We start from the raw sequence: 26,141 nt of genomic DNA on the forward strand, positions 1-26,141 counted from the left end.
AGCCCCGAATGTGTGGGGCCCCTGAGGCTTCTGTTCTAAATGGCCCACCAAGTGAGAATCGCCACGATCTTTGAGCCTTGGTCAAGGGCCTGTTCCCCAAGGTTCCCTGAGAGCCAACGGGAAGGGCTTACCGTCTTTTTCCCCACTGGCGGGACTCCTGCTCTTTCCCCGGGGGCTGCTGCTGGGCTGGGGCTCACTGTCCGGCTGCAGGTGCTGTGGCTGTGGTGGCTTGCTTGGCGTCACATCCTCCCGGGGGGATTCGAGGACTTTGGTGATCTGCTGCTGGAAGAGAGGCAGTGCCCAGTGAGCCAGCGGGGACTTCCCCAGACCCTGTACCCACACTCTTATGGACCCCTCTGCCATCTACTGGGGGATCGGGAAGGTTGGGGAGAAGCTGGGACAAACACAGGCCTAAGGGTCCCATCAGGCACCTCCCAACACAAGTCTCTGCTTCTGGAAATTCCCAAGAGGGATCTCCTCCTCTTCCTCAGGACCAAGAACTGAAAGGCCCAGGTTGGGCCCAAGGGACCAGGCTGCCCCAAGGCCGCAGCTGAGGCTTAAGAGCGTATACGTGCACCCCTGGTAGGGCTAGGGTAGATACTGAGAGGTGGCCTGGGAGCTCCACATGAGTTGCTTCACTGGGGGAAGTGAGGATAGCAATTTTTCCTCTGGAACTAGAAACCCCAATTCCCCACTAGACTGTAAACTCCCAGAGGGCATGGACTGTGCCTTCTAACTCTACTGGTCTCTCCCAAGCATTCAGAACAGTGCTCTGCACACAGTAGGTGCTCACTAGATAGAGCTTGCTTGTCAGGGGGCCCCCAGATCAGCAGGCCTGTGATACCTCAGGTTGGGGACCCCTCTTCTAGTCTAGGCTCACCCAAGGGCTCTGGACGCCCGTCATTAATCAATCATATTTATTGAGCACTTACTGTGCAGAGCACTGTACTAAACACTGATCATCAGGGCCCAGGTGCTATATTCTCCCTTATTCATCTGCCTTGGTTCCATGCTGCAATAACTTGCTCCATTTTTTCACCCTGACAAAATGAGGTCCAGCGGTTCAGTGGTGAACTGGGAGCTCCTTCCCTAAGTCCATGCACGTTAGCTCTCATTTATAGCCAGGCGCTAATTGGGGCCAACCTGCTGCTAATCCTCCTTCATTCAGGATCCTGCAGTTCTGTCAATCACGTCGGTGAGCCCAGGGCTTGCGCCTCTACTGGCTCTGGAACAGCCGGGACCCCAACTTTGCTGTGGAGCCTGTGTGCGAGGGGGAAGGGGAATGGGCAAAGCTGCCTGCCAGGGAGGGAAACTGGAGGGAATCCAGGCCAGGGACGGGGCTCCAGGGAGGGGCGGCTGGGAGTGCTTGCAACCTGGGGCTGTGAACCTGCAGGGTGATATCCCTGGGGCACCCTGGGTCCAGGATCAGAGAAGAAGACAAGTCAGCCCTGAGATGTCAAATGCTTTCCCCCCTCCTCCCCTAGTCGGCATGACTATTTGCTCGGTACCGGGCAGGGCTAACTATCTCCAGGAAACAAGTGGGGCAAGAGAGAAATCCGAGTAGCTCTGCAGGCTGCTTTCACTCCTCCCACCCCCAAGCTGTCAGGAGATTCTCCCCAAGAGAATCTTCAATGGATGAAACACGGAGGAAGACTGGAAGCCGTTTCCTTGTCTGGGTCTGCCGGCTGGCGAGGCAGTTCCCGGCCTTGTGTTGGAAAGAGGGAAGAGGGCCCACCTGTGCATGCAAGGTGGCCTGCAATGGGTCGTACTTACTATGGGGGGGATGGCAGCTGCCCTCTGCTTCAGCTGTTTGAGGTCCAGCGGCTTCTGGGGTGAGGCGTTGGCCCTGGCCTCGCTGCTCGTGTTCAGAAGGCTGGGCCTGGGGGACAGCAGCCTGTTCAGAAAGACAGAGGTCAGCGCAGGTCCTTCTGGGAGGCCAGCCCTGGGGCTTCTCACTTCCACAGCAGCACAGGCTGTCCTTGGTGTTTGTCCCCTTTGCTTCCTTTAAGTTGAGATCTGCTGATCAGCAAGTTGGAACCCCCAAATCCTTTGTTTCTTAGGGAAGCAGCATGGCCTAGGGGAAAGCATTTCAGGAGACCCGGGTTCTATTCCTGGATTCGCCACTTGCCTGCTGGTTGACCTGGGACCAGTCACTTATCCTCTCTGTGTCTTGGTTTCCTCAATCGTAAAACAGGGATTCAACACCTGGCCCCCCCTCCCCTGTAGACTGTGACCCTATGTTGGTCAGGAATTGGGTTTGAACTGATTATCTTGTATCTATCCCAACATTTATCACAGTGCTTGGCAACCAGTAAGTCCTTAGCAAATACCACAATTATCATCATCATTTGATGTGATGACCCATGATCAGCTCCCAGCTTCCTGGGGTGCCGGGCCCGGCTGAAGGGATGTTTGGCAACTGTCAGTGGGAACCTTTAAGGGCAAGTTCTCACCCTCTCCCTTACCAGGCTGGAACCCCCAGCTCTGATCTAGCTTTCTGCAACATTCCCACAGGAAAACCAAGGGCCAGCCCATCACCCAGAAAGGGAAAACCAACTCCAGGTGGAGAAGGGCGGAGAGCCACCTGATGTTGCTTCGAGAGGTCCCAAGATCAAACAGAGAAGCAGCGTGGCTCAGTGGAAAGAGCCCGGGCTTGGGAGTCAGAGGTCATAGGTCCTAATCCCGGCTCTGCCACTTGTCAGCTATGCGACTTTGGGCAAGTCACTTAACTTCTCTGTGCCTCAGTTACCTCATCTGGAAATGGGGATTAAGACTGTGAGCCCCAACGCGGGACAACCTGATTACGTTGCATCTACTCCAGCGCTTAGAACAGAGCTTGGCACATAGTAAGTGCTTAACAAATGCCATCATCATCATTATTATTATAAACATCTCTGCCCTCTGCACAAACAGCATTAGCATTGGAAGCCTAAAAATACAGGTAAGGGGAAACTGGGCGGGAGACACAACTAAGGCTCTGGCATCAAACAGCCGAGGAAAGGCTGTGGGGAAACTAAAGAGATGAAGGACACAATAAGAGCAACTGGATTATAAAGTCGTTATTCATAACCCAAATAAGGCCGCTCCCCGGGGTAGGTCTCTGACAGGGAAAACATCAAAGCAGAAATTAGTGCTCATAACCAGTCTGCTTGAGCCAAGACAGGCTCCACCCCATCAGATGGTCAAATGGGCGATGGTCCCTGGGGTGGGGGTGCGGTGTTGGGGGCGGGGGTGTTAACTGAGCCACTGATACAGTGGGGACGGTGAGGGGCAGAGAACAATGCCCACCTGGGTTGAAAACAGGGCTTGCGGGAGGGGCAGACCCATGCCCTTACCCGCTTCCTCCACCACGTGCCGACCTGTGACCCTGGTTATGTTCCAGCCCAGAGGGACCACAGGCCCAGTGTCCTGGCACCAAGTGACGATTCCCTGACCAGCCCATCCCGCCTGTCCTTCCCAGGGAGCCACCTTTGGGACTCCTGGCTTGTCCTGTTCTGTCCTGGATTAGTCCTGGCTCTGGGCCCCTGAGCTCGAGGTATCTGGTGACTTTCCTTGGAGGAGCTAAAATGCCCTTTGAAGACATTATCCAAATTATTCTCCTATCGTCTCTATAAGGAAGCTTGGGGACAGTTATCGCACCATCATTCCCCAAATCAGGAAACTGAGGCTAAAATGTTGTGTCTAGGGCCACATGGGGATGCATTTAGGATTTTCTCGGAGACTCCTGGATCTGCCCCTCCTCAGTTTGCGAGGGGAGATGAGGTTATCATCAGAGGTGAGGGCCTCTGTTGGTGAAGTCTGTCGTGCTTTAAGTGCCTACTGTGTGCAGAGCACTATGCTAAGCACTGGGAGAAAAGACAACAGGTGGGAATTAAACAAGGTCCCTCCAATCTAAATGTCTTCTCAGTGGCTGACCGGGGCTTCCACGACTGGTCAGTGGCCACAAATGGAGCCTACAGCAGACATGATGGCGGCCCCAGTGACAGCTTCTCTCCGAGTTCAGACAGAGCTTTCACCATGTCTGACTCTGCCTCCTCCCTGCGGAAACAAAAGCCTCAGCCTGAACATCCCTGCGTATTTGTCCTGCTGGTGAGAACCTGGCACCCCCAATTCCTCTAGGGGAGGGTGCAATTTGGATGCAGTTTGAACCTGGGGAGGCCATCCTGGGGAGGCCCCTTCTATTTCAGGCCCGCTTCTTCCCCTGCCCTGGACCCCAGGAGTGGTCTGGCTGCAGCTGCAGCAGCTCAGCCCAGTCCCGAGGGCTTCCTGCACCCCCGGACTGGTGTGACCCACGGCTCGATGCCTGAAAGTTCAAGACAGGCTTACTCACAGCAGCAGGAAGTCTCTGCTAGACATCCATGCCCACCCCACGGCTGTGAAAATCCCCTCATCAGCTGGCTCCGGAGGGGTGGAGGGAACAGGGAGGTGGTAACCTGGCACCTTTCACACCTCCCCCTACTCTCCCCACCATGGCCCATTCTGGCCCACCTTTCTAGGAGCCTCATCAAACCTGACAAGACAGAAACCAGGAGATTTAAGAAGCTGGTCGTCTCCAGAACATACACCCTTTTCCCCACCAGATGTCCAGTGCCCCCCAATCTTGTGCCGATCCATCCTGGTAAATAAGAGCATCCCCCTGACCTGTGATGACACTGAACGCCCGTTTTTCCCCAACATAAAATGGACTTTTCTCTTTCCTCATCACCGGCCCCACCCCCTGCCACATCTCCTCTACTGCTCTTGCCCTCAGCAGCAGCTGCCCGGGCAGCCTAATGAGAATACACAACAGCACATCTGCCCGCCTGTCAGCGCATAGTGAAAATTCACCTGCCGGTGGCTTCTGTCTGCCCCAACAAGCTAGAAGATGGTCGCTGTGCCCTTGTCTGTCTGACTGATGACCTTTGGGATACCAGAAGGAACCACGTTCCAAGGCAGCTTGGCACAACCTATGGGGGGCACGGATGGAGGGAGAGGACCACTCGGGATGGGGCATTTGGACGAGTATCTGCTCATGGGAAAAGTCCCGTGGCAGGCTAGAGGAGCACCAACCCAGCAGACAGTGCACAAGGAGCCACATCCAACCTGAATAGACTGCAGGTACCAGAGGGGATCTTTCCCCTCTCTGGGTCTCGACTCCTTCCTCGGACCTGAGATTTTAGCAGGAGCGACCTCTGGCCTGCCCTCTGGGGAGTGTCAAGGACAGCGGTAGGCAGAGTGCCTAGAACTCTCTGAGTAGAAGACGCTCCCAAGCTTTTGGCATTGACAATGTAACGGTGCAATGGATCTCAGCTCCATGAAAGCTAAATAGCCACATCTGTCCCAGGGGGCCCACCATCCCTCCCTTCTTACTCCCCGCTTTCCAAATTCGCATCATCACACAAGTGCTCTCTGTTAATGCCAATGGGCTCAAACCCAAGCATCTGGCTGCTGGGGCCTCTTGGGAAAGGATGCCAGGGGAGCGTGGCCTAAAGGAGAGAGCATGGGGCTAGGAACTGGGACCTGGGAGGCCTGGGTGCTAGTTCTGGCTCTGCCACTGGTCTTCTGTGTGACCTTGGGCAAGTCACTTAACCTCCCTGGGACTCAATAACCTCATCTGTAAAATGGACATCTGAGAGCTGTTCTCCCTCCCTCTTAGGGTCTAAATCCCAGGAGGGATTGGGGGGTGGGGTCTATGTTTGAACTGATTATCTCAGATCTACCCCAGTGCTCAGCAGAGTGCTTGACACATAGCGAGGGCTTAATAAGTATCACCATTACTTTTCGTCCCAGACTTTGCAGCCAGTGGCTGGTTGGAAGAAAAGGACCCACCAGCCAGTGGTGTTTTAGGAGATATTTGGGGGCTCTCCCTGACTCCCTAGACCCACCCGTCAGCTGCTCTTCAGTCCCGTTGACTGGGGAGAGGTGACCTCAGAGATGATGCTGCCTTTTCCTTCCTTCCTTCATTCATTCAATTGTACTTATGGAGCGCTTACTGAGTGCAGAGCACTGTACTAAGCGCTTGGGAAGTCCAAGTTGGCAACATATAGAGACGGTCCCTACCCAACAGCGGGCTCACAGTCTAGAAGGGGGAGAGAGACAACAAAACATATTAACAAGATAAATAGAATATGTACAAATAAAATAGAGTAATAAATATGTACAAACATATATACATATATACAGGTGGTGTGGGGAGGGGAAGGAGGTAAGGCAGGGGGGATGGGGAGGGGGAGGAGGGAGTATCACTGCTTTTGCCCATCGCAACCTGGCTATCACTGGGCCACTGGGCCATGCCCTCCCTCCCACTTCCCATCCGGCAGACCTCCGCTTTCCCCATCTTCAAAGCCCTTCTAAATCCTCATCTCCGCTGGGAAGCCTTCCCTGACTAACCTCTTATCTCTCCACCCTAATCTCCCTCCTTACTGTATCACCTAGATAATAATAATAATAATAATAATAATGATGGCATTTATTAAGCACTTACTATGTGCAAAGCACTGTTCCAAGCGCTGGGGAGGTTACAAGGTGATCAGGTTGTCCCATGGGGTGCTCACAGTCTTAATCCCCATCTTACAGATGAGGTAACTGAGGCCCAGAGAAGTTAAGTGACTTGCCTAAAGTCACACAGCTGACAATTGGTGGAGCCGGAATTTGAACCCATGACCTCTGACTCCAAAGACCAGGCTCTTTCCACTGAACCGCGCTGCTTCTCAACTTAAGTCCATATTTCCTAAGTACTTAGGTACTCCCCGCAACTCCCCGAAGAATACTTATATACATATCCTTACTCTAAGTTGCTTCCTTCACCTATAATTTATCTTAGCATAGTGTTCTGCATGCAGGAAACATTTGGTAAATGTTATTGATTGATTGACTGGTTGAAGATGTGTGACAGGGTTAGAAACCCGCAGCAGGAGTCTCTGGGCCTCAGTTCATCTGACTGCTGATTCAGGGAAGGGGTCCGCCAGGTGTGGAGGTGCAGGCCGGGGCTGTGGAGGTGAACGGACCTAGTTTTTGTTAAGTCAGGTCCTGAGTGGACATGGAAGAGCCTTGGGTCAGTCCAGGGGAGTCACTGTTTGGAAGATCCCCACTTCACCTCTGGGGACTTCTGGGGCTTGGCCTCTTCTGGCTTCTATTTTAAGTTTGAAGCCATAATAAATAAATCTCTCCCTCCTCTGTTTACAGATAAAGTGACCTCCGTCTGAACCTCCTTACTGGTATCTCCTGACTGATTTAGTCTTTTTTTCTTTCTTTCTTTCTGGCTCTCGGGAAGACAGCTATCTCTGTTTCCACCCCAGAAGAATTAAAGCTGAGGCGATACCACTAGCCCTGGCTTGGCCTGGCACTGACTCGTACGACCTGGGGAGGCTGGGAAGGCAGCCAAGGCAGATGTTTCCAGTCCTCCCTTCCCCAGCTGCTGCTTCAACCTCTCTGCTTCCCCCCAACTGCTTCGCACCACCTTCCCCATCCCCCTGGGTTCCCCACACTCAGGTCTCCCACCTGTTGGACAAATGCCAGAGGAGCCTTGTGGAAAAGGAACAAGGAGGGCAAACCCTCCCAGGAACCCCCAACCACACACCCACCACGTGCATGCATTCATTCTCCGGGGTTAGAGGCAGTGAACCCTGGTGACCAGAACACAGGATTGCCAGCCAGGAGACCTTGGGCAAGTCACTTAAATCAGTTTCCTCATCTATAAAATGCAGGACACAATGCCGATTCTCCCTCTCCACCTAGACTGTGAGTTCTGTGTGGGAGAGGGACTGTGTCAGATATGATTGCACTGAATCCAGTTCAATGCTTAGTGCAGAGCTTTGCACAATGTATGAGCTTAACGAATACCTGGTGACTCTTGTGATTTTGGATGGGGTGCTGCCCGCCACCCTGTGAGCCTGCTGCAGGGAGAGGTGGCAGGCTGAATCTCTAACCAGCCCCTCTTCTGGGTGTTTGGCTGATGTCGGGGATGAAGCCGCAGTCGGGGATGAGGGGGACAGGGAATGGAAGGATGGACGAACAAACAGACAGAGGCAACGGGAAGCACTTGTAAAAAAAAGAGCATATTTGTCCCTCCAGCTCTCTGTTGACTCAGCAGTGTGCCCGACAGAAATATTCTCCCCGTGGCAGAGCGTGCCGCTTCAGGGAAGCCGGCAGCAGCTGGGCTAGTGAAGGAGGCAGTTCCAATCTGCCTTGGGGATCCTGAAACACCTTAGACCCACCTCACCTGCCCAGGGCCCACCCATCCTGGTAAGCTGCTGCTTCCCACCAGGTCCCTTCTCTGACTTCCCTTTCCAGGGAAGCAAGGCTCATCGTATAAGGAGGGGAAAGAGGCTCTTCCCATCCATTGGTTCCACCTGTCAATCACCAGTGCCCAAACTGATGAGCAGACAATGGCTTGGGCGAGATGGACAGCGAGGGTGGGAGAAACACCCGGGCCGCCTCCTGCCTGTCAGAAAGCCCAGGAACCTCTGGGGTGGGGCCCAGGGGTGGGATTGCCAGCTCCTTGGAAGGAGGGTGGCGACTGTTTCATCCACGTGGCCCAGTGCTATTGAGGGAAGCACATGATTTCAGACTCCCCATTGGCCCAGCTTCTGGGAAGAAGGCCAACAGCCCCTGAGCTCCTGCCCTGAACCAAACTGCTGTCTTTGGACTGGGTGTGTGTGGTGGGGGTTATCTCAAAGTGGGGAGGTGGGGGGGCAGGTGGAGCAGAGCCAGTGAGCTCCTTTTATCAGCCAGTTTGTTCTGGCCAGCCTCCAATTGTTTTCTGACCTTAGCTACAGGCCCTCCCCCTGACCCAAAACCACACAAACACCTGCTTTTCTCCTGGGGCCACAGGGCTCTCATTGATCATCAGGTCAGTGCCTTGCTATGGGTCCTCTATGGATGGGGTCATGGTGAGGTGCAGAGGCGGGGCAGGTGGGGGGTGGGGGGCAGAATGTGTTTTTTTCGCAGCCTGGTTCTACGTAGACATCCCAACACATTTGTTGCAAACATAAGCTGGAGGGCTGCAAACTCTATTCCTTCAGCACAACTGTTTCCCATTTTCGTAAGAGGCTACCACTGCCTTTCTTGGGGGGCGGGGAAGGCAGGCATTTATAGTGGAACTAGAAGCTTATCACATGAGCCCTGCAGGCCCCAAGTAGGGGCCGATCATTGGCACTTCCGATCAACACACAAAATCAGAAGTACGGATGGTTTCACAAAAATATGATTACACAAAATTGAGCACGGCAGTGGCATCGTGGACAGGAGCTTGCTCTACTCTGGTTTAAACTTTTTTTCTCACTTTAAACTCCAGCTCAGGTCTGGATTACAGCTCATCCCTGGCTTTCACCCCATTTCGCCTTTCTCCCTCAACCAGAAGATGGAGGCCACCCTCTGGAACAAGGCCAGACTGTTGGCCGGGCAGAGTTTCTTGAGTTGGGCTGAGATGAAGCTCAGGAAGTGTCGCAGAGGGGAAGGCGGTTGTTCCTTTTCAGAAGGGTCTTGGTGACTCATGGTTCCAGGGAGTGGAAAGTGGGGACAGCTTGAGGGGGAAGTCGAGGGGTTAGAACAGGGACAGTTTTGTGCTGGAGATTCTGAGGTTCATGATAGAGATGCAGTGTTGCCTCATAGAAAAAGCACGGGCATGGAGTCAGAGGACCCGGGTTCTAATCATGGCTCCACCACCTGCCTGCTCTGTGACCTTGGGCAAGTCACTTAACTTCTCTAGTTTTCAGTTTCCTCTTCCATAAGTCACCCTGACTTGCTCCCTTTGCTCTTCCCCCCTCTCTCAGCCCCACAGCACTTGTGTACATATTTGTAAGTTTATTTATTTGTATTGATGTCTGTTTATTTGTACTGATGTCTGTCTTTCCTTCTCTAAACTGTGAGCTCGTTACGGGCAGGGATTGTCACTCTTTTTTGTTGTATTGTACTGTCCCAAGCACTTAGTTCAGGGCTCTGCACACAGTAAGCACTTAATAAATACAACTGAATGAATGAAATTGGGGATCTAATACTTGCTCTTCCTCTCCCTCTAGATTGTTAGCCCTGTGTGAGACAGGGACTATGTCTGACCTGATTATCTTGGATCTAATGCACTGCTTAGGAAAGTGCTTGGCATATAGTAAGCACTTAACAAACACCATTATTATTATTATTATTATTATTATTATTATTCCATTAGATGCGGTCCTGGGTTGATGGTCTTGGATTCATTCATTCAATCATATTTATTGAGCGCTTACTGTGTGCAGAGCACTGTACTAAGCACTTGGGAAGTACAAGTCGGCAGAGTACCCTGCTCTAAAGGAGGATGAAGTGGAAGAGAAACAGGCCTCAGACTAGCTAAAGAAGCTGGCGAGAGAGAGCCAAGGCCCCGAGGGGGAACACGGAGCCCTAGCTTTCCAGGGCAGCAGCTGGGAAGACCACCCAAAGCCCAGACCAGAGTTGTCCAGGTTTTTTTTTTTTTTTTTTTTGCAAGGGGCAGGCAGGGGCATTTGTTAAGCTCTTATTATGTGCCGGGCATTGTACTACACCCTGGGATAAACAGGAACTAATCAGGTTGGAAAAAGTCCATGTCCCACATCTTAATTCCCATTTTACAGATGAGGTAACTGAGGCACAGAAAAGCTAAGTGACTTGCCCAAGGACATAGCAGACAAGTGGCGGAGCTAGGATTTGAACCCGAGTTCTTCTGCTGCTTAGAGAAGCAGCTTGGCGTAGTGGATAGAGCACAGGCCTAAGAGTCAGAAGGGTCATGGGTTCTAATCCCGGTTCCATCACTTGCTGCTGTGTGACCTTGGACAAGTCACTTCATTTCTCTGGGCCTCAGTTACCTCATCTGTAAAATGGGGATTGAGACTGTGAGCCCCACGTGGGAAAGGGACTGTGTCCAACCCCATCTGCTTGTATCCACCCCAGCGCTTAGTACAGTGCCTGGCACATAGTTAAGTGCTTACCAGATACCGTTATTATTATTATTCCGACTCTCAGGCCCAAGCTCTATCCACTAGGCTATGCTACGTCTCTTCCTGTTCTGCCACCACTCGTGGTTCCACCTCAGACTTGGCCTGGGAGAGCCGGCCAGGAGTCTGGGGAGGTGCTTGAGGTGTGTGGGGGGAGGAGATGTAAGAGGAAGGCAGGGGCAGCTTCTCTGTGCCTCAGTAATCTCATTTGTAAAATGGGGATTGAGACTATGAGCCCTAAGTGGCACAGGGACCGTGTCCAATCTGATTATCTTGAATCTCCCCCTGTGCTTATTATGGTGCCTGGCACAAAGTAAGCACTTAAACAACATCAGAAAGCAAAACAAACACAAAAAAACTTCAGGGGTGCTGGAGATGCCACCACCATGCTCCAATCGATCAGTGGTATTTGCTGAGAGTTTATCGTGTCCAGAAGTCTGTATGATGCACACAGGAACTTACAATACAATTGAGTTGGTAGACATGATCCCTGTCCACACTGAGCTTACAGACTAGAAGGGGTGATAGACATTAAAATCAATTACAGATACAGAGTATAATATGGATGTATAGATAAGAACTGTGAGGCTGGGGTGATTTTCAAAGTGATCCCGACAGAGAAGAATGCTTCAGCTCAGAAGCTGCACTAGACTGAAGGCAGGGATCATGTCTACCAACTCTATTGTAGTGTGTTCTCCCAAATGTTTAGTACAGTGCTCTGCAGAATGTGAACACTCAATAAATACCACTGATTGACTTCTTTTTTATGGTACTTTTAATCACTCAGTATGTGGCAAACTCTGTTCTAAGCACTGGGGTTGGACACAGCCCCTGTCCCACATGGGGCTCCCAGTTGAAGTAGGAGGGAGAACAGGTACTTAATCCCCATTTTACAATAGAGGAAACCGACGCACAGAGAAGTTAAGTGACTTTCCCAAGGTCACCCAGCAGGTAAGCAGCAGAGCCAGAATCAGAACTCAGGTCCTCTGACCCCAGGCCTGTGCTCTTTCCACGATGAAATGCCGCTGAATGAAGCTGCATGAGCCTTCTCAGATTCTGGGATTTCTGCTTCTTAAGGAAGAAAGGATCCTTAAGGCTTAGACCTCTCATCCTCTGAGGGAGGGCTTCACCACCCAGCCGGCTAGGGCCTGGGGACAGTAAGAGGCCATGATAGAGAGGAGAGGTCCTTGGCAACCAACATGGAGGTGGGAAATTAACTCCCATCTGTGGGATCTCTGTTCTCCAGTGGCAATCTGAAACTTTGTTTCCATGATGCTCTGGGACCCTGGGGAAGAGAGAGGGCAGAGTAAGGGAGGTCTGATCCCTTTAGCCCAGAATGGCGGGCAGCCTAAGTGCTGCTGGGAATTGGCACCCTTTCTTAATTGACTGGAACATTTGCTTCTGCCCAATTCACATTTGTTGCTCAGTGATCCGGAAGGCCTGAAGCTTCCCGATCGCCCTTCTGATGAATGAGAATAGTCCCGGAGGGTGGTGGTTGGCGGGGGAGGGCACAGGAAGGGTTACTTTGGTTACTCTGCCCTTCCAAAGTATCTAGTAAAGTGCACCTTCCCAAGTACATGCTCAATAAGTGCCGCCGCTGCCACCACTATGTCTTCCTACATTGTCAAATCCATAGCATGACCGGGGTAGCAGAATAAAGCTGTTCCTGTCAGTAGATGACCAATAAGTCTCTGTGCCCTCACAGACTGTCCCCTTGGGCCACCAAGGCCCTGCGTGAGCGGTGCTGGAAGTGTGGCCGGGTCCAGAGGGAGTCTGCAGCAATACTCAGGTTTGTGTGCTGTGTGAGGGCAGAGGGTGTGCCTCCCACACCGACTGCCCTCACTCCAGTGCTGAAAGCAGTGCCTGTACACAGGAGGCACTCAGTCAATTCTCCTTTGGGACAGGACACAAGGAGGCCCAACAGGGTCCACCACCGGGGCAGGAGGGGAAATGTTTCCTGCCCAAAAGAAGGAACCACAGACAACCTATGATGTGGGAAAAGCCAGGGAACCTGAGGTCCACAGAAACTCTAATGGGTGGCTCAGGTCATCCGGGAGGACCCCCCAAGAAGTCCAACTCTGCCTGCAGCTCTGCCGGGACTGGGATTAGCATCTGAGGCCCCAGATGGAGGCTTCGCTGGGGCGGGCACAAGGGGTGGCACAGCCACTCCTCTGAGCCGGAGCAGAGGATGTCAGTAGGGATGGGAGCCAATGATCGGGGCAGTAGGGAGATTCACATGGGTCATGGGAGCCAGTACACGAAGTGCTAAACCAGGGCCCTTCAGACCTATCTGGCCACAGTGACGGGACGCCTGGCTCTGACTCTAGCTGAGCATGCACAGGCCTGAGAAGAGCCCGGAAGGGCCAATCTGCCCCAGCTGTGTGCGGACTTGCGGCCCGCGTGATGCTCACCTGTTCTTGTCCACCGTGTCCTGTTCCTCCATCTCATCAGCACTACAGGTAGCGCTTGAGTCGCTGTCAGGGTTCGCTCCAGCACCCTTGCCCGGCTTGCTGCCGCCCTCCTTCTTCTCGCCTTTCGGGGTCCCTTCCGTGGCTGACCCCCCGCCGCCTGCCTCCACCTTCTTCTCGCTGCCCTTGGTCGTCTTCTCCGGGCCAACCTCCTCCTCCTGCTCCTCCTCCCGGTCCTCCGCCGCTGCCTCCTTCTTGGTGGGCTCCTCTCCTCCCCCGCTGGCGGGGTCCTCCGTCTTCACCACGTCCACGACCAGGTCCTCGGGTGCCTTTGCTTCCGCTGAGGCCTGGGGTTCACCCTCCGGGGCCTGCTGGGCGGGGACCGTGGCGGCGTTGTTGGGGGCGGCGGCGGTGGCAGGGGCTGGGGAGGGGCTGGTGGCGGGGGTGGAGAGGGTGGTCCCGGCAGGGGCAGCAGCGGCAGCAGCAGGAGCAGCAGCAGTGGTGGCAGCAGCGGCAGGAGCAGCAGCCGCAGCAGCAGTTGCCGCATCCTCAGCCTTGGCGGGGGTGCCTGTCCCCACCTCGCTCCCCGGGCCCGTGGAGGGCTTTGGCTTGCTCTCACCGCCATCTTTAGCCTCAGTTCTTGGGGATGGAATGCTTTCGGTGTCCGAACTGTGGTTCACCGTGGCTGGAAGAGAACAGAGAGAGAAAGAGAGAGAGAGCTGAAACCTCACTCTCCATTTGTGGGGCGTGAGGGACTGAGAGAGGAGCCTGGGGCAGCAAAGAGCCTTAGAGCCCAGAGATCTCAGCTGTGTCCCCAGTTTATGCCCCTCCACAAAGGAAAGAGGTACAAGTCCTGGCTACGGGGAGCCAGCTTGGAATAGCGGAAAGAGTGCAGGGCTGGCAAGCAGAAGAGCAGGGCTCTAGTTCCAGCTCTGCTACTTTCCCACTGAGTGACCTTGGACCAATCATTTGACTTCTGTATGCCTTCGTTTCGATCTCTGTAAAATGAGCGGGGAGGGGTTCAATACGGTTCTCCCTTCCCTTTAGCCTGTGAAAGACTTGGAGGACAGTATCTGATGGTACTGCATCTTCCCCAGCACATACTGCAGTGCTAGACGCACAGTAAGCACTTTACAAACGTCACTTTTACTATCACTGTTAAGTCCTAAGATCCCCTCGGTGCCTCAACACCTGCCTCTTGAATGAAAAGTGGAGCTCCTGACTGTAGGTCAGACTGGGCACATGGTCTCTCAGTGTGATCTGGAAGAACGGGCTCATGGGAGAATGCAAGTGGCAGCAGACACCACACAGGGGAGGGAGCAGGCAATCAGAAAGACAGCAGAAAGGGATCTAGAAAGGTGAAAAAATGGTGAGGAGGGTTGAGTCTATAGTGTGAATCCCACAGAAAGCAGCACCCAGAAATGGCAACAATGCCAAACAGGCCTGAGATGACGTAGCAGGGGGCAGTGCCATAGGCCTCCCTCCATGGTGTAGGATGGAGGGGGGAGGGAGAGGGGAGGGGAAGGGAGCTGCATCCCCTAAAGGTCCCCAAGTCCCGTCCCTCCCTCCGGCAAGGCGGGGGGCACCGTACCTGGGCCACCGCATTCAACTCTGGGTAGCTCATTGCCAGAAAGTTGTAAAACTGGAAGGAAGTCAGAGAAGAGTTAAAAATGAGAGGCAAGCCACATTCAGCATGAACTAAGATAAACAGAAGAGAACAGGCAAGGGGGTGGCAGCTTGAAGGTTAGGCAGTTGGGGAAGAAAAGAGGAGTGTCCCATCCAACTCAAGCAGAGCCGGTATCTGGCTCGTGCTTCCTCTCTCCCTCCCTCCACGTTCTTCCCTCTCCCCGAAACCAGATACTCGCATGAGCCACATCACTACTCTCACGTCCTCTCATGAAGCCAAAAAGACAGGGTCCATCCAGCTGTGAGGGGAGGGTCTCTCCCAGAGTGGGCTGTAAAACAGCAAGATAAAAATATTCTCCTCAAGGTGCTGGGGTTCCGGAGCAGAGAGGAGACAGATCTGGGGAGGAAAAGGGAAGGTGGGTTGTCCGGAAAACTTGGGGCTAATGGGGAGGCCCAGGAACCCTCCTCCAGGATGCAATGGCCTAAACCACCTCAGCCTACCACAGCCTACTCCAGGGCAACCAATAGGCCTCAGGCAAGTACGAGATATTTTCTGGAATTCACTTTCTTCTCCAGTTACCCCAACCAACGTGGACAATGGACACGGGCTCAGGCTCTCCTCCTACTTTGATTGCTTCGGCCAGGGGCAGCAGTGACTCCCATGAGGCCCTGGAGCTGTTGAATTCTGGGACGAGAGCTTCTGTCCAGAGTCGCTGGGCTCTGTCCAGCCTAGTCACCTGTATATATGTATATCACCTGTATATATGTATATATGTTTGTATGTATTTATTACTCTATTTATTTTACTTGTACATATTTATTCTATTTATTTTATTCTGTTAATACGTTTTGTTCTGTTCTCTGTCTCCCCCTTCTAGACTGTGAGCCCACTGTTGGGTAGGGACCGTCTCTATATGTTGCCAACTTGTACTTCCCAAGCGCTTAGTACAGTGCTCTGCACACAGTAAGCGCTCAATAAATACGAATGAATGAATGAATAGTCCATTGCGGGACACAAAGAGCAGCACCTCCACTTGGGCAGGAGCTCGCGTCTGGGAGAATGCTTTTCAAGACCAGTCCATTCTCGATTTCCGAATCTCGTTCATGTCGTCTTACAAGGCAGGTGGATTGGATCCACTGCCTGTGAGCCGTGGGGGCTGGTTTTCAAAACAAATGTTTCCTGAGTCCCAGGCAGCCTGGCTACCTGATGACCCGGGACTTTGCACTTTGCCTAAGAGGGCACAGCTGGCACCATTTCCCTAGCCCCTTTCACCTGTGAAATTTAGAGCCACATGGCAACCAGGGAGACCCTTCTCCCATTGCACAGCTGCCTAGGCCAGGGGCTAGTCTCCCCATTTCATTGCTGAAGAAACTGAGACCCAGTCAGGGGGAATAGATTCACCCAAGGTCAGGCAGTCCTGGGGGCAGAATTTGATCCCAGCTCTCCTGACTACTGGACTTTGCTTTGCTTTCCTTTCGGTGGCCAATAATAATAATGATAGTATTTGTTAAGTGCTTACTATATGCCAAGCACTGTTCTAAGCACTAATAAGGGGACAATGGTAGCACCCAGGCACAGGACAGATGGCTTATGACAGCTTAGCAGGTGATTCCACAGAGCTGGAGCAAGAAAGCCTTCTTCAGGCCTTTCAATGTAGCAGCCTATTGTTGCTTCCAGAATAATGCCAAGGCGGGGCAAATCGCAGCAGCTTCTGTGCAGCCTCTGAGTCATGCACCCCTCAGTGCACAAGGTGGGCCCGGGATCTGTTCCATAATGAGTCATTTTCAAAAGCTCCTTGAAAAGCCCTGCAATTTCCAGGCACAATCGGCCATCCTCTGAGGCCATCGCACAGCATGCTGTCTGCAAGGCTGTTTCAGTTATTCAATTACTCCGGCTAAAACTGAAATGGGCTGTTTCGATAAAATTGCACACATTTCCCTAACCTGCTACTCTGGCGTGCAGAGCTGGTCCCTATAGGTCCATTGGCCAAAGCCACCCAAGGCCCAGGGCCATGCCACAGGCCAGCCAGAAAGAGGCACTTTGTAGTCCTTTAGCTCACACGTGACAAGGCACGAGATTCTGGGGAGGAGAATGGCAAAGAGGCCATGGGTGCTTCCCACCCATATGCTCTCTAGTCTTGTCTTCTGGCCCCTGACCTAGCTCTCCCCCCAGCCATCCAGCCTCCCCGGGGCTTGGTGGAGAAGAAGGGAGATGGTAGGGGAAAAGGGCCCCTCCCCGGCTGGACCTGGGCGACCAGCGCCTGAAGGCAAGACTCTCGGCCCTGACCTGCCACTGCTTGTGGCAGCTTTGATGCCAACAGAGTAAAGACAGTGGGAAATGGGGCCTGAAAGCAGGGATGGTGGGCCCCAGGGAGGGGGCTGGGGTTTGGAGAAATCAGCCTCGGCAGCAACTGGGAGTTAATCTCTCTGCAGCATGAAAACAAATAGGAGACACCTTCCCTGCAAGGCTGTGGGTCATCATGAGGCACACTGACTGCTGGGGGCTTTGAGGGTGGGAACAGACACTCAGAGGCATCAAGAAATGAACAAAGCAGGCCCGTGCTCTGAAGCTGGGGATCACAGCCCACTCAGTGGGGTCCTGGGGACCCCATGCCAATGGGCTGCTGCGGAAAAGCTCTTCTTGCACCCCTCCCCCTCGCCTTCTCAAGAGCTTTTCTCCCAGAAATGGCTGAAGAACATGCCGGGAACACAGACATTGATCCATGCAGCAGCATCTCCCTCAGGCCCCTTCCTTCGATTCTGGTTCCCGGCTGGAGACTCCGGCTGAGGGCGCAGCCTTGAGCATGAAGGGAGGAACCTGGGGGAGTTATTGACGGTTTTTCTTTCTACCAAAGTTTCCCTCACCCTCCGCTTCCTCCGCCATCTCCTCCTCATTGCCGCTCATCCCTGAGGCCTCCATCTCCTCATCTTCGGCCACAGGAGGGAACGGCACCTCCTCATTCTGCGCGGCCGGTGTTTTTTTCTTCTTCCTCCTGGCGTTCCTCTCCTTTTCCTAGGGCAGAGAGAGAAAGACAGGGGAGAGAGAAGAGGTCAAGGCAGAAATGGCACGGTGGCAGAGGCGGTGGCAGCAGGTTTCTGGGAGGAGGAGCAGAACACCTCTGCCCCAAACAAAATATACTACTACTAATTCACCAATAGACTGAAGGGGGTTCAAAGTTATCCATCTCTTTGTCCAGGGGTCCTCTTACCAGGTTGAAATTAGACTGCAAGCTTTTTGAGGGCTGACCTGGTCAGTTGGTCGGTCAGTCTCGCTCTTTTATATTGTTCCCAACTCCACCCCAGAAAGCCAATTACATATTCAGGCACCCTGGAAGGGCCCTGGAAGCATGGACACCAAATGGAATTTTCCCATACGGTCCTTCCCTGTTGCTAGGTAGAGAGGACAGTTTCCCCAACCTAGTGGAGGAGTCCAGCTTGCCTCACCTTCCACTCCCTGCCTTTAATACAAAACTCTCTCTACTCTGTGGGGAAGGGGGAGGGGAAGTAGAGGGAAATGTCCTCTCCCCACCCTAGGCTCACACAGATGTTAGAAATGCACCCAGTTACCAGCACCCGACAATGAGAACAGCAACTCTCTTAGGCCAAAGAGCCACGGTTGCTTCCTCTCTCCGGCTGTTATTTTAATCTCTGTCTCCCCAGTTAAGGCTGTAAGCCCCTTGAGAGCAGGAGTTGTGTCTACCAACACTATTGTACTCTTCCAAGCACTTAGTGAAGTGTATTGCATGCAGGAAGCGTTCAGTGACTCCCACTGATGGATTGCTCGATTGAACGCACACCGAGCACCACTCAGGCATGGAGGAATGACCCTTTGGCCCCACACTACTCTGTGGGTGGGGTCCTCCAAGTAATCGTTGCTTTGGGGTCATTCTGGGCCTTTGATTTTCAATCATCACAAGCTTTGCTCCCCACTGTCTTTGCTCAATACATCCAGGCCTGAGGACAGCGGAGCTCAGCTCAGGGGGTAAAGACAGGCCTAGGAGCTCAGGCCAAGGTGGAAATGAAAGCAGTGTGGCTTAGTGGAAAAAGCACAGACTTGGGAATCAAAGGATGTGGTTCTAAACCCGGCTCCACCACTTGTCTGCTGTGTGACCTTGGGCAAACCACTTAACTTCTCTGTGCCTCAGTTACCTTCTCTGTAAAATGGGGATTAAGATTGTTAGCCCTAAATGGGACAACCTGATTATCTTGTTACTACCCCAATGCTTAGAACAATGCTTGGCACATAGCACTTAATAAATACCATTATTATCATCATCATTATATGAACACAGCATGCCTTGCTACATAGGCAAGGAAAGGAAAATGCCACTGGGGGTGGGGGTCACCTTGCTCTCCAGGAATCTCTCCACCTTTGGAGCACCAAATCCACCTTGCTGGACTGTCTTCTGTGTGGAAGGGGCTGTGTGCCCAAGCTGCTGTAAATCCTCCTCCCCTGAGGTCCCCAGTGGGGACATAACCTGGTTCTCCAGAAAACCCACAGAGCCTTGAGACCCCAGCTGAAAGAGGCTTTGCCTGTTGCTCTTGGCCAGGGTGGGGCTCCGGGTCTCGGGGCCTCTTCCTGCTTCTCTCCTGCCCGTTAAAATCCCCTGTTCTGTCCGATCACCAGCCGCTTATGCCGCTCCGTGGCACTTAAGGACCACAGAATGTTGGTGGTGTCGTTGTAATTGCTTGTTTCCTCCTCAAACCTATTTTTTGTCAGCCGAGGAGCGTGGATATTCCGGGCCTAGTGAAAGGCACTTGAAGAGCTGCCACGTGGGAGCTGAAAAAGTTGCTACAGCAGCAAGTGGACATTTCCTAGCTCCTTGATAGTGACGTTCTTTGGGGGCGGGGAGCGGTGGGCCAGTGGCAAAGCCCCTCAGCACAAAGTCCGGAGCAGCTGTGGGCATTGCCAGTTCCTTAGATGAAGACCATCTTCCATTTTTGGTCAACATGCATGCCCTGCAGACATGACTCAGCAGGGATCGGAGGTCTGCAGGGGGAGGGCTGGCCGGAAGTTGGAGTGGGGGAGGGAGGTTGGAGGAGACCATCACATGCCATCCAGTTTTTATGATTTTCTCAGCTGAGAAATAAAAAAGAACCAGGCAGCTGCCTAATATGGCCTGCGACACCAGCTGGGGAAATAAGGACTGAAGTAGAGCACGAATAATAAATAATAATGGCATTTATTAAGCGCTTACTATGTGCACAGCACTGTTCTAAGCGCTGGGTCATTGGTATGGAAAGAAACCGACCTAGACAACTCCCAAAGATCCAAAGGATGGGAGAGATTCGTGGACATGGAGATACTCCAGAGATGGGGGGAGGAGAGAGGGGTGATATCCGCGCGCGCGCGCGTGTGTGTGTGTGTGTGTGTATGTGTGTGTAGTCCCTTTTAAAATCTAGACTGAGAATATGGGAATGGTGAGTGAAAAAAAAAACAAAGAAAAAGAAAATAGGATCACCGATGCCAACTATTATAAAACTCCCCAAAAAGCAAATAGCCACCACCCCAAAACCGGCTTCCTGCAAACTTCCCACGTAACAATGCTCTGGCCAGACTTTGTGAGAATCCGGAATATGGAAAGATGATGCTTGCTGCCACAACGTTAAAGCCTCTGACCCCTTGTTTCCTCTTCTCTTTCCTGTGTGGCCAGAGTGGCGAGGCGGTGGGGCGGGCCCAGACGGGACTGGGAAAAGAGAGGCTGGAGAACAGGCTCCCACAGAGGGGCTGCCATGGGGAAGACCATGACAGGGCAGGCTGAGTGAAGGATGGACTCTGGGCCAAAGCTGCCCTTGGAGTGGTATTTGGGGGTGACACGGTGGTGTGCCCGCCCCCCAGGAGCAACAACCACCTCTGGCTCTGTTCACAGCACCAGAAAAACCAGGGCATCGTCTCCCCTGGTTGTGGGCTGCTCTGACACACACGGGTTCTCTGACATCCCTAATTTGGGGGTTGGGGGAGGGAGAGGAAGGACAGAAGAAGGATCTGCCCCCAGACCAGCTCTGGTGGGAGTCTGAGCATCGATTAGCGCTGCCTGTCCTGCCACAGCCTCTTATAGCCCCATAGGGATGCTGGGAGTTTGGTCATAGAGTTTTGATCGTGAAAAAGGCCAAACGTCCAATATAGGAAAAAAAGAGAATTGGCATGTCCTGGAGCTGGAGCGAATCACTCTCCTGCCTCTCCAGGCTCCTACCTTTGGTTTCAGAGATCTCCAGGGCAGATTACAGAGACGCTGTTAGCCACCCACCAGGGCAAAACACCACCAACCACCAGAAATGGGAAGAGAAGCCTCTCTCTCGAGCTCTGCCTTCCTCCCAATACCCACAGGGGAGCAACATTACATTCTTCCTCCCACAGTTCCCGAGAGAGTTCCCTTTAAGCAGGCCGAGGTGGCCGCCTTTACTGTGGCTTTCTCATTCACGGCCACAAAAGTTCCCAGGCCAAAAGGGGAGGCAAACCCAGAGAAACTTCCCTTTACTGGCTGGAAATCGTGTGTCTTCCCAGAGGCCCCCCAGGATGTGTGCCAACACCATGTCCCAGGGGTGGATTCTGTAGCAGTCGGAGAGCTGGCAGGCCAACATCACGTTGACAGAAAGGAGCGATAGGGACGGTTACTGTCTCTGCTCTCCGGGCAGGCTTCCGCCTTCCGCAGGGGCCTGTCTTCAGTTCCAAATGTTGATAGATGTTGAAGGGAATCCTGAACCTCAGAGGAGAGAACCCCGGGGTGGAGTCCAGAATGTAAGGGCCTCAGGGTTCAGCTGGGTTACTGACTTATGGAGTCTGGGCAAGGCAGCAAGCTTCTCCTGGGTCTCAGAGCATGTTGCCGATCAACCTTCGCATGAAGCAAAAACTCCTCACTATCGGCTTCAGAGCTCTCCATCACCTTGCCCTCTCCTACCTTACCTCCCTTCTCTCCTTCTACAGCCCAGCCCACAAACTCCCCTTCACTGGCGCTAACCTTCTCACGGTTCCTCGTTCTCACCTGCCAGCCATCGACCCCTGGCCTACGTCCTACCCCTGGCCCAGAATGCCCTCCCTCCACACATCTACCAAACTGGCTCTCTTCCTCCCTTCAAAGCCCTACTGAGAGCTCACCTCCTCCAGGAGGCCTTCCCAGACTGAGCACCCCTGTTTCTCTGCTCCTCCTCCTCTCCCCAATGCCCCACTCCCTCCCTCTGCCCTACTCCCCTCCCGTCCCCACAGCACTTGTGTATATTTGTACATATTTATTACTCTACTTTATTAATGATGTGTATATATCTATAATTCTATTTATCTATTCTGTTGGTATTGACATCTGTCTAGTTGTTTTGTGGTCTGTCTCCCTTTTCTAGACTGTGAGCCCGTTGTTGGGTAGGGACCGTCTCTATCTATTGCCGAACTGTACTTTCCAAGTGCTTAGTACAGTGCTCTGCACACAGTACACGCTCAATAAATACGATTGGATGAGTTGAATGAATGAGTGGGGAAGAAAAGCTAATTTGCCTAAGGGAGACCCATATCCTAAGCGGGAATGGGAGATATTGTGAAAAGGAGAAATCTGAAGCAGCAAGGCCTAGTGGAAAGAGCATGGGCTTGTAGGAGTCAGAGGACCTGGGTTCTAATCCCGGCTCCGCCACTTGTCTGCTGTGTGACCTTGGTCAAGTCACTTCACTGTGCCTCAGTTACCTCATTTGTAAAATGGGGAGTAAGACTGTGAGCTCCATGTGGGGCAGGGACTATGTTTACACTGATTATCCTGTATCTATACCAGCACTTGGGACAGTACCTGGCACATGCTTAACCAAAAAAAAATCCAAATCCATGAATTCAACCCATGGGCTGCCCTGACTATAAGCTCACTGATGGCAGGGAATTTCTCTTTGCGGGCTGGTGACGTGTCTACCAACTCCGTTGTATTGTATTCTCCCAAGTGCTTACTTCAGTGCTCTGCACACAGTAAGTGCTCAATAAATATTACTGATTGATCGATTGATTTGCTGTGTCTCCTCTCACTAACCTCTGTCAAGTTCTAAGGACAGTGTTTAGCACAGATGGTGCTCAAGAAGTTCCATCTATGGGTTGGAGGGGTAGCAGAAAGAACATGGCTCTGGGATGAGGAGAAGGAGACCAGGGTCCTAGCGCTGAAGCTGCGATGCTGGGGCTGGAACCTCAAGGCGAAGGTTTCTGATCAAAGAACCTTTTCGGGGGTCCCGTCAGGGAGACCAGCCAGCAGGAATCCTTAAAAATAGTAATGGGTGGTAGAGTCCAAAGTGGCTTCTGAGGCCCAAGGGCCCAGCACTGGCACTCGACCTTGACTGCAAATAGGTCCCGCCTCTGCCACCAGAACGCACATGGGGACCGCTGCCCCTTTATCCGCTCGCTCACTCTGGAACCAGTGCTGCAGGTTTGTGGCCTTGGTCCTGGGCTCAGGCCCGAGGCTCCTCCCACGTTCTTGGAGTGGGACCCCATCACTCCAATTTCTCTGATTCTCTTTACTCCAGAATCGGGCTTCTCTCCGGGCAAAGTCACTCCAGCAAGTCACAGCCCCGCGATCCAAGAAGCCAACTTGGAGGTTTGGCTCTGCATGGGGAAGTGTCCGGCAATTAAATCCCAAACGCAGCTGGATAAGGAAGATGGTCGGCAGGTGGAAAACTTTCCAATGGAATCAAACGGGCCTCCAGACAATGGGCAATCGGCACTGCGCGGGAACATCACACCACCCTTTCTCCCCACGGACTGGGGCCAGGCCTTCCCATCCAACTTTCTGAGGTTCTTGTTTCTGAAACACCAAAGTAGGGAGGAGGCCCCGGATGACCTCGCTCTTGGTCGGAAGAGAAAAATCGGGGCTTTGGGACGCTTCTTTCGCAGGTTGACGGCCACGTTCAATTTCCTCATGAGTCGGGGACTCCCATTCTGTTTCCTCATCCAGTTGCATCAGGGGATTGCACTGTGAGACCCACTCACCCTCCTCCCCAACTCCCTGCGACTCAACGGCCTTTTCTGTTGGTTGGCACGAATGAAAATAATTTTATTCTCTGGAAACCGATGAAGGGAAATGTATTTATACCATCTCCTTTAAGAGGACACTGTGGCTGGGTTTCCTTTTAAGTCTGAGAAGCCGTGTGGGCTTAGTGGAAAGAGTCAGGAGAGACCCGGGTTGTAATTCTGGCTCCATCTGAGCACTTGCTTGGGCAAGTCGCTTAACTTCTCTGTGCCTCAATTACCTCATCTGTAAAATGGGGATTGAGACTGTGAGCCCACATGGGTCAGGGACTGTGTGTCCAACCCGATTTGCTTGGATCCACTCCAGCGCTTAATACGGTGCCTGGCACATGTACTTAACAAATACCATGATTATTATTATTATTATTATTGATTTCTGCACCTCAGTTTCCACATCTGCAAAATGGGGCTTAAACACTAGTTCTCCCTCCCTCTTGGACTGTGAGCCTCATGAGGGACAGGGATTGTGTTCAATCTAATTAGTTTAGCACAGTGCTTGGCACACAGTAAGAGCTTAACAAATATCACCAATATGAGATGCAACATGGCCTAGTGGGAAGAACTTGGACCTGGGAATCAGAGGACTTGGATTCTAATCCTGGCTCTGATGCTTGCCTGCTTGTGAGCCTGGGCAAGGCACTTTGTTACTCTGGGCCTCAGTTTTCTCATCTGTAAAATGGGGATTAAATACCTGTCCCTGACTCCTACTTCGACTGTGAGCCCTTTATGGGACAGGGACTGTGTCTGCCCTGATTAACTTCTACCGACTCCAGCACTTAAAACACGGCTTGACACCTAGTAAGTACTTAATGAATACCAAAATAATAAAACTAATAATAACCACAACTCTCTTACGAAGTCTGGCGTCCCACTTTTTAGAACCCAGCAAATACTCTTTCCGCAGTTCTCCCTGCCTGAAGCAAATATGGACTGTTCACCTTCACGTCCTCCCCACCGAGCTCTCTGCTCAATGTGATCAGCGCTCCTGGGAGAAAAAAGTTGACTCTATGCTGGGGAGAAAAAACTTTCTCTTGATTGGCAGCCTATCGACATCAACTGTATGGAGGGAAATGTCTGTGGGGGCCAAGGGGAGAGGTTGGGGAGGGAGAGATTTACTGACCATTTTTAGCTTGTGCTGCTGCAGGATTTCATCCAAATTCTGCCTCTTCTTGTAGTTGAAATAGAAGTTCTTACACTGCGACACGGTCTTGGAGCCCACCATCCTGGCAATGGCCGACCAGTTCCGTCCATGTTCCAGGAGACCTGCATTCAAGCACACAGGAAGGACTTTGTAGGAACACTGGGCAAAGATCAGATTTATGGCAGGCAAGACGGCTGTTGGACCAGTATGACACCTCAGGGGAAACAAGGGAACCAGGAGGGTGGCAACTTGGTGCTGAAGTTATTACGGGGAGGAGGAAGAGGTCAAAGGCACAGCAGGACCAGGGGATGACATTCGACTGTAAGCTCCTTGAGGACAGGGATCATCTCCATTACGCTGACTGTAATAATAATAATGATGGCATTTGTTAAACACTTACTATGTGCAGAGCACTGTTCTAAGCGCTGGGGAGGATACGAGATGATCAGGTTGTCCCACGTGGGGCTCACAGTCTTAATCCCCATTTTACAGATGAGGTAACTGAGGCACGGAGAAGTTAAGTGACTTGCCCAAAGTCACACAGCTGGCAATTGGCGGAGCCGGGATTTGAACCCATGACCTCTGACTCCCAAGCCCATGCTCTTTCCATTGAGCCATGCTGCTTCTCTAGCCTCCCAAGTGCCTAGTCCAGTGTTTTCTCCTGAGTTGGTGAATCTGCCAGACGTTATAGGATGATGGGAAGTCTGAAGACAATCAAGGAAACCGATCAGCCCGCACCAGGGAAGCTACACACATGAACAACACAAAATCTATACAGGAAAACATGGTCACAGAATTCTGCTACCTGGGCAGCACCGACTAAAGACAATAATAATGATGGCATTTGTTAAGCGCCTTTTATGTGCCAAGCACTGTTCTAAGCACTGGGGTACATAAAAGGTAATCAGGTTGCTTTATGTGGGGCTCACAGTCTTAATCCCCATTTTACAGATGAGGTAACTGAGGCACAGAGAAGTTAAGTGACTTGCCCAAAGTCACACAGCTGACTAGTGGCAGGATTAGAACCCACGACCTTTGACTCCCAAGCCCGTGCT

At 52.5% G+C, this 26,141-nt stretch overlaps 1 protein-coding gene across 1 annotated transcript in view; it reads right to left on the reverse strand.

The window, feature by feature from the left end:
* NCOR2 (nuclear receptor corepressor 2) overlaps positions 1-26,141 on the reverse strand; it is a 443,860-nt gene that overhangs the window by 44,266 nt on the left and 373,453 nt on the right. The window contains exons 18-23 of the mRNA XM_038762437.1: positions 25,066-25,208; positions 17,825-17,972; positions 14,925-14,975; positions 13,337-14,018; positions 1,774-1,894; positions 132-282 (exon numbers count right to left, since the gene is read on the reverse strand). Of these exons, the coding sequence (XP_038618365.1) occupies positions 132-282; positions 1,774-1,894; positions 13,337-14,018; positions 14,925-14,975; positions 17,825-17,972; positions 25,066-25,208 (1,296 nt within the window). The remainder of the gene's footprint in view (positions 1-131; positions 283-1,773; positions 1,895-13,336; positions 14,019-14,924; positions 14,976-17,824; positions 17,973-25,065; positions 25,209-26,141) is intronic.

This window comes from Tachyglossus aculeatus, chromosome 21 (assembly GCF_015852505.1).
Source record: "Tachyglossus aculeatus isolate mTacAcu1 chromosome 21, mTacAcu1.pri, whole genome shotgun sequence".
Taxonomy (NCBI): Eukaryota; Metazoa; Chordata; class Mammalia; order Monotremata; family Tachyglossidae; genus Tachyglossus; species Tachyglossus aculeatus.